This window comes from Sturnira hondurensis, unplaced genomic scaffold (genome assembly GCF_014824575.4).
Source record: "Sturnira hondurensis isolate 20B ecotype Veracruz unplaced genomic scaffold, ASM1482457v3 Scaffold0007406, whole genome shotgun sequence".
Lineage (NCBI taxonomy): Eukaryota > Metazoa > Chordata > Mammalia > Chiroptera > Phyllostomidae > Sturnira > Sturnira hondurensis.
The window spans coordinates 1,411,584-1,423,041 of NW_028080037.1; the positions used below are offsets into that span (position 1 = coordinate 1,411,584).

General features: G+C 58.5%; 1 protein-coding gene across 3 annotated transcripts in view; it reads right to left on the reverse strand.

Annotated features, from left to right (window-relative positions):
- The window catches only part of GLT1D1 (glycosyltransferase 1 domain containing 1), a 38,584-nt gene that overhangs the window by 24,805 nt on the left and 2,321 nt on the right, over positions 1-11,458 (reverse strand). For all 3 annotated transcript variants that reach the window (XM_037051873.1, XM_037051872.1, XM_037051871.1), the window contains exons 2-4: positions 10,575-10,723; positions 8,678-8,783; positions 6,894-6,945 (exon numbers count right to left, since the gene is read on the reverse strand). In XM_037051873.1, coding sequence (XP_036907768.1) covers positions 6,894-6,945; positions 8,678-8,783; positions 10,575-10,723 — 307 coding nt within the window. The remainder of the gene's footprint in view (positions 1-6,893; positions 6,946-8,677; positions 8,784-10,574; positions 10,724-11,458) is intronic.

Genomic DNA, 11,458 nt, shown 5'->3' on the forward strand with positions numbered 1-11,458 from the left:
CCTCTTCTGTGACCCGCGTGGCGTCTGGGACCGTCTCGGAGGCGTCTGTCGGACGACGCGGGAGCACTGTGCTAAGTCACCAGGTGGCATCCTGACTCGAAGGTTCACACAGGTGTCCGACACAAACAGGCTGGATCTAAGTCTCCATAGCTTTCTTTTCACACGAACACAACGTCCTTCACCTGGAATCCTCACTCACTCTGTGAGCAGGGCCAATGGGCCCTGCAGACGCTTTGGGGTTTACTGCCACTCCCGACAAATCTCTGAGCACGGTTCCCCTAGAATCTCCCGAGAACCTGGAAAAAATAAGTATGACGTCCTCTACAGACTTTTAAAACATTGACACTTTAAGTCGACAGTCGACATTTTGAGATCCTATCCGAGCGAATCCGGAAAACAGCGCCGTGGTATACAAAAGAACTCTGCCCGGCTATTTCTAATCATCGTAATAAAAGAAATCCGGCGAAAGCCAACGGGCTCGTATTGATTTTGAGAAAACCCTTTCTCTGTTAAAAAGTTCCAAATACGAATGAGCTTTCTCCACTCGCTTCACTTGCCTTGAAATAACGTGAAGAGTTAAAGTCCTAGGGAGAAACTGGCCAGGCAAGACTGGCGTATCGAGGCGTGAAATGCAGGAGAGGGCGCTGCGTGTGTGTGTTCGTGCGTGTCTGCGTGAACGTGTCTGCGTGTACATGTATGCGTGTTGGTGTGTTGGGGGGGAGGAGTCTCCGTTTTCAGCGTCTGCGAGAAGCATGGCTCAGCCTGCCCTGGCCCGAGGCGGGGGGAGCCCAGGTACCCAGGGACTGACCCCTGCAGCCCCCGGGGCCTGTGACCTGGGATGCACTGGATGCCATTTCGGGCCTTTCCACACGGGCGAGCGGCCAGCTGGCAACAGGATAGCAGGTTCCCCTTCTCTGATTAACACCCCCTTCCAAAATCAAACCTTCTGCGGACGGAAACCACGCCAAATATCATTCTGGAAATCTAGGCACAATTTCATCCTTTACACGCGGGGGAAAAAGTTAACTTTTACTTTGAAATTGCAAGTGTGGATGACGGCTTCACTGGAAGGACTTTCAGAAGCGCCCAAATCCCTGAAAGGGAGCCCTGGCCCCAGAGGGCAAAGCACACACCTGCCAAATAAGAGAAGTGACCAGAGGCTGGGCGCTGCCCAGGCCACACAGGTCTCCTCCTCTCTCCTCCTCCTCCTCTTTCCGTAGAAAGCTATTTTCAAGCGAGGAAAGAAAACAATGATCTTTCAAAAAGTAGGGGCACGGCCTTGTCCCTGGACTCCGACCACTGAACCAGACGAAGGAAGATTTTTCCAGAAAAGAAGGTGCCCAAGAATAACATGAGGAGGAACCAGAAAACCGGCTTGGGGCCCGGTTCCCTGCCACCCGCCGTGGATTCGATTAGGAAGAAGGAGACTAAAGCCACCATGACCCTGGCAAAGCCCTGGGGTGGGAGGGAAGGGCTGATCCGGTCCGGTGGTTCGGGAAATAGGAATGCCAACCGGCCAGTACCACGAAAAGTTTTTTAAAAAGGAACACACACAAAAAAACCACTGAAATCTGTGGCGTCAACAGCTCAGAATCATTGTCCGTTTTGCTCAAAGCTTCCCAGGCCCCAGCTCGGTGACTCGGAAGGGACGTGGGGGCTCGTGCCTGGTGTGGGAGCCCCGGGGCACAGGCACTGACGAGTTTTCCACCCCTTGGGTTATTTTAAAACTTTTCCGTCCCTGGGGACTTCATGTGGGGAAAAGCACTGCAAAGAACATTTGCAGCTTCGTGAAGACGCCCTCTGAGGAAAATCCAATCTTAACAGAAGTTACTAAAGATGATTAGCTCCGCGGACTCTGAGCTGGCCCTGGAGTTTCCCTCTCAGGTAAGCGTGGCGGGGAGGGACCAGGCTGCACACCGGAGAGTTTGAAGATCAAGTGAGGAGACAAAGGCTTCTAAGCTTCCATCCACCGGGGTGGAAACTGTAACGAAAGGTGTGGTCCTGCCCGTGTGGTTTTCGGAGACCATCAGATACAAAGTGACAGACCTCACAGGAAGAAGTCGCCAAGGAGTTCGCAGGAGAGGATGGGTTTGCTGGGCCCTCCGCAATGAGTGGACGGGCAGCTCGGGCCCATTAGGCCTGCGCTAGCCCCTGGGTTCAGCACCTGAGCCCACCGGTGCCGCAGGCCACCCAGGTGACAGCCCGGGAAACCTGTCGTGCTCTCTGTCCCGTTCCAACTGCTGTGACAAAGTGATTTTTCTTGAACAAGTGCCAAGGCAAGGGAGGTAAGTCAGGCCCCCGAAAGCGGTGACTCAAAGTTTCCGAATTTAAAAAGAGATCGCCGACACATGACCCCACCAGGGTGCTCGGTTCAGGGCTAACGCAGGCCAGGGGACCGATGAGTCATTTTGGTCAGCAAGCGGTATTTACTGCAGCTCACAATTGTCTGAGGATAGTTTACAGGCAGATATTTGCAATATTAGGTCAAGTCCTCTTATGGGTACTTGCGGGGAAAAGCGCGAGATGGTGCAGTGGAGCCTTCACAGGCCTGCGGGGTTCGGGACCCGATGGAGACCATTTAAAATTGCTTCTGTGGGGTGAAGAGCTTTTATACACAACTGATTTGTTTCTTTAACTTTTTGCTGAAATATTGAAATAGTTACATTTTCTGGTGGGTGCCTGAAGACTTCAGAGAGTGTTACACATTTGGACCAGACCTAGACGGGCCCAGATCAACACGCGGTGGGCCAGCTGCACACTCTCATGGGGAATCCAGATTCTACGCAGACCGCGTTTACGTCCCCACGAAGCCGGCGTCACAGTGAGCCAGGTGCAGAGAGTCCAGTTCCCACAAGTGACAAGTCCAGCTTGTGCTACCTCTCTCACACCGGAGGGATGCCGAGTGCCCGCGGCTGGACTTGGCAGTGAGCGCTCACCCCTCGGCGGGCATGCCCGGCGCAGGGCCCAGGGCCACTGAGCACCCCATCGGGGAGGCGAGCTGTCCTGTTGAGTGATGTGTGTCACTGGAGTCCCGCAAAGGTGTTTCCCGTGAAAGAGACAAAATAAGGCCGTCCTCTCTGAAACCCAATCAAACTAATTTTTGTGGGATCGGCCCGAGATAGACCGGTGTGAGTGCGGCCTCCAAAATCGCGCCTTCAAAGCTCTCCCAGAGGGCTGACCTCCCCCACCGCGGGCAGATTAAGTTCCCCAGCCAGGCACATCCCTGCCATTGTGCCTGGAACCTGGCACCGCCCCCCGAACTTGATTGTAGATGCAGCCCCGCAAAGCAGCCGCCGGCCTCAGGGGGCCTCTGAGCGGCCGACAGGGAGCTGGTCCGATCAGGGTAGAGGGCATGCTGGGTCTCCAAGACTCAGGGCCAAAGGACACGAGGTCATTGGCTAGGGCCGGTCATTGGTGTGTGGCCTTCGTGTTTCAATGGTAAGATTTTGGATCTCCTAGGTGAGAGTAAAGAACCTGGCCTTGGCCGGGGAGGGGTCTGGCAAACAGCCCTTGGTTCCTGGGAACTATTCGGTGTGATTCCCAAGAGGCGTGTCTTTGCCCAGGGTGGGGCTGGCCATGGCCAGTAGTCTCAGGTGCGGACTGGCCACACCAGGAAGCCCACCCCTGTGATTCCAGGTGGGGACTTCAGGTCCAGCAGGCGGGCAGTGAATTAGCCAATCAATCAAGCATAGGTGATGAAGCTCCAATAAGGATTTCGGGCAGCCATCTTGGGGGAGTCCCCCTGGTCCGCAATATTCCAGGCTTGTTGTACCAGATCAGTAATCAGAGGGTAGGGTGCCTCTGTGTCTGTCGGGGAGAAGCCCCGGAAGCTTGGCCCCAGTGCCCCTTCTCGGGGCTCAGAGCACTCCGCATCCTTTCCTGGGAAGTAGCCGAGAGCACAATGAGTCTCTTGGTTCTGTGAGCTCTTCCGCCCAGTCTTCACACTTGCGGGGTCTGGGAACCGCCCGGACTTGCAGTTGGTGTCAAAGTGCGGGTGGTCTTAGAGAGATGGAGCCTTTGAACTTGGCAGTGAAATACAATGTGCTGTTGAAACTGGTTTTACATGTTGCCACTCACTTTTTAAAAATGTAGCTACTGGCCCTGGCTGGTGTAGCTCAGTGGACTGAGCTTGGGCCTGCGAACCAAACAACTGTGTTTCGATTCCCAGTCAGGGCACATGCCTGGGTTGCAGGCCAGTTCTCAGCAGGGGACGCAAGAGAGGCAACCATACATTGATATTTCTCTCCCTCTCTCCTTCCCTTCCCCTCTAAAGATAAATAAATAAAACCTTTAAAAATGAGGCTACTGGAAAACTTACAGGCACACCACGGCTCCCTTTGGTGGGCTGCGTTTCCTTTCTCCCAGCCACACTGACGCAGAGAGAGAGCCCAAGCTGATGAGTGTTCTCACTTCAATGACGTTTGAGAAGACACAAGCTGCAGACCAGAATTCACGCCCAGAGCTCCATCTCTCCACACCAACCCTGCATCTCACATACCCCGCCTTTTGAAATCGCAAAAGCAATAAGAAGCGGACACCACAGATCTTTCTCGTCTGAGGTTATCGGAACTGGATTCCAGTTTGACAGTAACGCGGCCGGACCAGCCAACCTGCGGCCTGAACCACCCTGCTCACTGGAGCAGGGCTGGCGAAACTGCAAACAGAAGCTGGGGGCCCGGCGACAAAGGGCAGAACTTCATCGCCCAGACGCGGTGCCGCTGTTCAGAAAACACAAATGAAATCCATCTGAAACACCTACCCACCTACATACTGCTGACTAATGAACCAATATATTATTTATGCATAGCTTTTATTGGCAAACACTAATCGAATAAAGGTATTGAGTTGAACTTTATCGAAAAATCGCCTGCACCTCCCCCCAAAAAAAACCTGTCTTAAAACACAGGCCCACATTTGAATATAATAACTAACTCCCACCACTTTCAACTACATAATGAACCCATCCTGTGTTTCATCAGGTTTTTATTAGGGGGACTCTTACGTCACCCTCTGGGAGTCAGCCGGCCAGCTGCCCGGCGATTGTGAACCGAGAAACATCTTTCTGGGCACCAGGACAGCTGCCGGGCCCGGGAGGATGTTTGTGGCTGAGCAGACAGACACGGCAGGGAAGGGCCCACTTCCCTCTGGGATGTACGGCGACCCTGGGGCAGCCTGCCCCCAAACATTGTCCCGGTGGCCGCCCAGCCTGCCCCAGACCTAATTCGTCTGTGCATTTTGTCAGCGTTCTTATCTCTAGGGGTTAAAACGCAGAGGAATCAGGCTTCTGCTTCCCGCGTCACCTGGACGGAGCCGGACCCTTGTCTCCGGCTGCAAACCTGCGCCTGCAGCCACACCACACGCTGTTTCCTTCAAGTCCCTCTTCCCCTCACGTGGTCCCTCATCAGAGAGGTCTTCCGGGGGGGCGCGGGCAGCCTTTCGGAAACTCTGACTCCTGCTCGACACCCGTGTGTCCCCACCGGCAACGACACTGCCCGCTGCTTCCCCGGAAGGGGCTGGCTGCATCACTGGTCACTGAGGAACTGTCTGCCAAGCGCCGGAGTCTGAGTGTGCGGTTTCCGACTGTCCAGATCGCCTCTCAGGTGAAGAGAATAAAACCACGTTAAACAGCAGCCAGCTCACTTGCGAGTCCCGCACTCCGTCCAGAACGCGGCCAGAGGGTGTTCCGGGTCTTCCTGGTTCCGCACACAGAACGTTTCAAAAATGTATTCTGCGGTTAGTGTGTGACGGAATCAGTAGCTTCGAGGATGCTCCAGGGCTTTCCGTCCAACTGGGAGTGGAGACGGGGAGAGGCAGGGACACGCCGCGCCTCGGTCGCTCTGAGGGTCAGGTGTCGGTCTTTTTGCAGCCGCTTCTGAACGGGGACCTGGGCAAACGCTTCTTAGCACTACTGAGGAAACGGGGTTCCATGGAGGGGACCCCACACCGCAGGCCATTGTTCCACGGGGACCCTCGGAGGCCGGAGGGATCAGCAGACGGGGTCCTGGGGAGCCAGGAACGTGGCCTTCTTTACCCCGAGGCTCATGGGCTGCCAGATGGCACTGGGAAACGCCACCCCCCTGCCCCGACCCCCCCAGGCTCTCAGCGGGAGAGTTTGGGTGAGCAGGAGGCGTGCTCTCTCACCATCCCTCAGGGCACCACCTGCATGGGCCCGGCACTCTGAGCTCTGCGACCCGAACCACCCTCGGCTGCGTCCCTCCTCCTTCCGAAGCAGCGGTTTCCCGGTGCTTGGTTTTACAGGTCGAGATTCCATGAAGCATGTGTTCGGCCTGTGAAATGTTGCCGCAGGAATAATGTGTGTGTCACGGGGGCGCTGGCGAAGGGGCCAGCGCGGGGACCAGGATGCAGGACACGGGCTCCTGGCTACCTCTCCCCGCCCCCCACCCGAGGGGAAGGGCCTCCGGCTCAGGGGCGGTGGAGGGAGTGGCCTTTGGGGCCACTCTGCCTGTCGGTGGCAGGCACCTGCTCCTATCACCTACCCCCTGAGCCGCCGTGACCAGGAAGGGCAGCCTGTGTGTTAATTCTCAGCACCACAGAGAACACAACGCTTTAAAGCGCTTCAGACAGACACCCAGCTGGGAAGGCAGGCCCGCCGCTGTGTCCGCCCTGCGGCCCGAAGACCACCCCACGAGCTCATCCGAAGAAGGCGGAGTGCCAGAAGAGGCCGCCACCGCGTTCTCCGTGGTCTTCATTAACCACCGGACCGAGTCAAGAGCAAAAACAGGAACAGAACACACACACCGCTTCGTGGGGAGCGGAGCCCGCGAGGGGGCCGTGACCAGCGGACAGGGGCACCGTCGGTCCCCGTGGAGTGGCCTTTCCATCCCGCATCCCGCCACAGCCGTGATCCGAGCACAGCACACGCAGACACGTACCCACTGCAGGCCGGCCGCTGCCTTCATGGGCTCCGTGAACGCCACGGCGAACCTGCCGAGAGGAAGAAGAAGGGAAGCGACGTCAGGGCGGAGTCAGGGAACACGACTGCGGACCAGCTCTGGGGACAGGTTGTGAAGGACAAGGTGAGAAGCCCCACCGGGCACGCCATCCGTCTTCCTCACCACTGGGCAGTGGTGCACACCCAGAAAATGGCACGTGCGACAGAGAAGCTCAGGAAGCTCAAGACGCCTTCCGGTCCTGTGGCCGCCCCACAAGGTCGGGGGGCAAGGAAAGTACCAGAGAGCCGGACGCAAGAAGAGGAGGCTGAGGCCTCCCTGAGGCCACCTGGACCCTCCCGGGGGGCAGCCCTGCCCACTAGCTCGGCCAAAGGAAGACCATAGCGCGTGGGCAAGGCTTCCTGGGTGCACCCGGATTGTCCACAGACACCCCAGACGGCCCCCCCTCACTGCAGGGTTCCCGTTCATCAGTGCAGTGGCAAGGGAGGCAGTCACCCACCCCGAGGCCCACGGCGGGAGTGAGGGCTGGGACACAGAGCCGTGACTGGCTGATTCCTCCCCAGCACTGTGACCGAGAGGGCGCAGCTGTCCCCTGCCCGTGTCTTCCCCGAGCCCTCTCATCGTCCCCCACTCCTCCTGCCATGTGGCCACCAGTCCCCCATTGACGGGGACATAAACAGTCTCCCTTGGGGCCAGTGCGACTGGGCCAGGAGGAAGAGACACCAGCGACTGGGGCACCTGAGCCCCACACACGGGTGGCGCGAACCAGGGCAGGGCAGCGGGGTCGGTTTGCGAGTCCCTCCAGGAACCCTGGGCAGTGACGAGGGGGCAAATACGCTGCATTCCAGGAGGCGGGACAGAAGAGCGACGTGACGCTGATTCCCAGAGCAAGGCAGCGCCTTCCTGCCCACGGACCCCAACCGCCCCGCCCCGCCCCGGACACGGAGGCCACCGTGTGTTCTGACAGCAGCGTGATGAGCGGTGGTGATGATAATAGTGTGGGAGGAGCTCCTCCAGCTCCGCGTCTCCCGGGCGGAGTTGTTTTCCGTCTGTAAGCCAGTGCCTCCCAGACGGCCTGGACACCCCGGCCGCACACGTTGAGTGTACGAACCGCACGGGTAAACCTGTGAGGACAGAGCACCCTTGGAGGGGAGCCCAGCTGTGTTCACACCGCTGTCTAGGGTATCGCTCGGGCACACAGAGTGGGCTGTCTGTGTTGGGGAGGTGCGTGCAGGGCAATGACCACGGCTGCCCGGGGCCACGCGTGTGTCGGACTGTGGCAGCACCTGGCGGGCGGAGTGCAGGGCCCACAACGAATGCCCATCTCACCCCAATGCCCCCAGTGCCCGCTGAGAAAAGCAGCCGGCGCCCCTCTGGTTCCTAGGGTCCAGAAATCCCTGGAGACGAGGCCCCGCCCACAACGCTGCACGTGGGCGGGGCTGGGGCCCTGTGGCCTGGGGCTGAGGGCCTGTGAAGCCAGAGCTCACCAGCCTCGTGACCTCTGAACACCACCACTCGTGCGGTCTGGCCAGTGTGTCCCGAGAGCACTCGTCCAGTGTCACCTGCAGTCAGGGAGTCACTCGACCGCAATGACGGGTTTACAAGGACTGTTCTCGGCAGAATAATAAAAAGTGCCAAGTGAAAGGAAAATGAAACGAGAGGGGGAAAGAGGTGGGCTTCACACGGTGAGGCCAACCTCCGGACTCGGGCCTCCTCCGTCTCCGAGTTCCCTCGAACCCCACCCAGAGGCCTGCGCTCCCCCGTACCTGGCCTCTTCCAGGACCCTCCCCATCACTTGGTGTTTTTCTCCCTGGGTCACGTCTTCGTTTAAGTCGGTTCCTCCGAAGACGATTCCGAACGGGATCCCGTGACCTGCACCGCGGAAAGCAGATGGCGCTTTGGGGACAGCCCTCGCCAGCCCGTCCCAGAGCGGTGGCGCGAGACACCGGTCCCCGGGGCGCAGGGACCAAGACCGCTGCCAGCTGAGTGGTACCCCATTCTTGTGAAGGGTGGGGCGGGTGTGACTGTGACAGGCAGGATGTGGGGCTGGCCAGGCGAGACACTGGCCCCTGGTCAGGGCCATTGCAAGGCGACTTGCTTCCCATGCAAGCACCTGTGGCCCCCACCATCTGCAAAGCCAAGCCGATCCTTCCGAGGCAATGGGTGGCTCTGGGGCCGTCAGGGTTCAGGACAGAAACAGGGGGCTTCAGACTGTGGCTCATCACGACAGGCGCCACCTCCCTACACACGTCCTGTCAAATGGGGAGCTCAGCCAAAGGGACTCCCTCAAGGACTTCTGAAGGTCAACTAAAAACTTCAAACGAAGTGAAAAGCGCCAAAGAGACCAGATCTAACTCGAGCCCCTGGCTGCTGGGGTTTGTCCAATGAGCCACCGCTCCTGGGATTCAACACGAGTGAGTGACCAGAGGCTGAGCTTCCGCTCTGTTGGCCTTTGAGTAGTTTCTGCCCATCTTCCGGTGAGCAGAGTGTCCCTTCCTCGCCATCTGTGGAAGGCTCCCCACCTCCGGCATGTCCCTGCTAAGGGTGCTGCGTCTGGACGCAGCAAAACAAGAAACAACTCAAACGCCGTTAACGAGTGTGTGTGTGAGTGTGCACCCACGCGCACGTGGACACTCATGCAGCAAGAGTGACAAAAACTACTGTGGAGGGAAGAAACCAAGTGCCCCGTGGCCGACATGCTGTGTGTGCAAACAGGATAAACACACACTTCTGGGGACACGGGACGTCGGTTCGAGGACACACACACACGCACACACACACACACACACACTGGCTGTCGGTGCCTCTAGAGGAGGGACGCGGAGGGCCAGAGGTCTGGGACAAGGAAGGAACTTAGTTGCTGCTCTGTGACACCTCAGACTGTTTGCGTTCCTCCCCGGGGACGTGTCGGTCCTTCCCCCAGACCCACACGGACAGGCGTGGAGACCACCCGGCACAGGCAGCTCTTGTTCCATGGTGGGGTCAGACTGGGAGGGGTGCGGAGCGGGGTGAATTGTTCCAGCACATGGCCCAGACATGAGGCCCCGGGGACCAGAGGGATATCTGTGGGGGGCACTGTGATGGCCGCCAGGGACGTCCACGCCCCAGTTCTCAGTGGCTGGGACTCTGTGACAGGGAAGGGGAACCCAGGTGGACAGGATGCAAGTTGCTAACCAGGTCAGTGTAAGGAACGCCCTCAGACTCACATTTAAAAGTCAGAATGGGCACCTGAGCAAGATCCGGTCACCTGATTCACGGAGGCGGGAACTACCGCGATGCGGAAGCCAGGTTACAGGGCGTTGGACGGACTGGAAGTCAGGTAAGTGATTTAATAAAGAATCTGAGAATTAGGGCTGCTAGGTTTTGCCAAAGACCTGCCTCGTGTCCCAGGGGGTGATAACTTCTGAAAACAGTCCTGCCAGCTAGGAATGTTCGGGCGCCCCCGCTCGGCGGCGTGAACTTCTGTGCTCAGTAGTTAGTTACGCGTTCTAGAACATTACTCCTGGAGGAAAAGCACAGCAGAAAGGTCACTGAGCTCCTCCCCCTGGGGCCCCAGATGAGCAGGACAAGCCTTTTGTCTGAGTGTCATTGGAGGGTGCAGGCTCTGGGCTGCCAGAGTCCCCGGTGCCGCCCTGAGTGTGTGTGGGAGACAGGGTTGCCTACCTTGCAAGAACCGGCCCGCCCGGTAGGCGTGCAGCGCCAGGGCTGCCTCCACATCCTCGGCCCGGATGAGTTCTGCGACCTCCGACCGGCTGTCATAGTCCAGGGCATCCTTCAGAAGGCACACGTGGCCTGCGGCTTCGAGGTGGTCCCTTGACCCAGACAGAGGAGCAGAGAGAGAAACTGGTGGGCGGACACAGCACACACCACGGGCTGCTGCCGGGATTAAGGCTCCAAATCAGAAGACGAATCGAATCGAAGGGCCAGCAGGGTGTGTCTGCTGGAGGCCCCGCCGTGGCCGTCTGCCCAGAACGCAGGACAGGGCTCGAGGCCCAGGACAGCGGCCACTCACCGGCCGGCCTCGGGGACCCCGGGCTGCGCCGAGGGCCAGGCCAGCAGGGCGACGGCCCATTCGGGGAGCACTGGCCGCCCGCCGACACAGGCTCTCGGGGATATCGTTGGGCGGCGTTTGCCGGGCCGGCAGGCTCCTTCTCTGCGGCCTGTCGCCACTGTTTCCTCCTGTCCCTTTTTCATGAGTGACACCCACAGTTTGGTTTGAGGCATCTGTTACTCACTTCTTTGTTAAAAAATATGTTTTATTGATTTTAAGAGAGAAGAAGGGGCGGGATGTGAGAAAGAGTGGGAGCGAGAAAGAGAGCGTGAGAAACATTGATGTGAGAGAGAAACATCGACCGGTTGCCACCGGGGATCGAACCCACGGCCCTTTGGTGTACAGGAGCGGGCTCCAACCAACTGAGCCACCGGCCAAAGCTGTTTCTCACTTCTTACTAAGACCCTGCGTGATCCTGACACAGGAAACAGGAATCCGACACTCGCCGTGGGTGCCGCACCCCGTGGGCCTCTCAGGGGGCAGCGCCTGTGGCCAC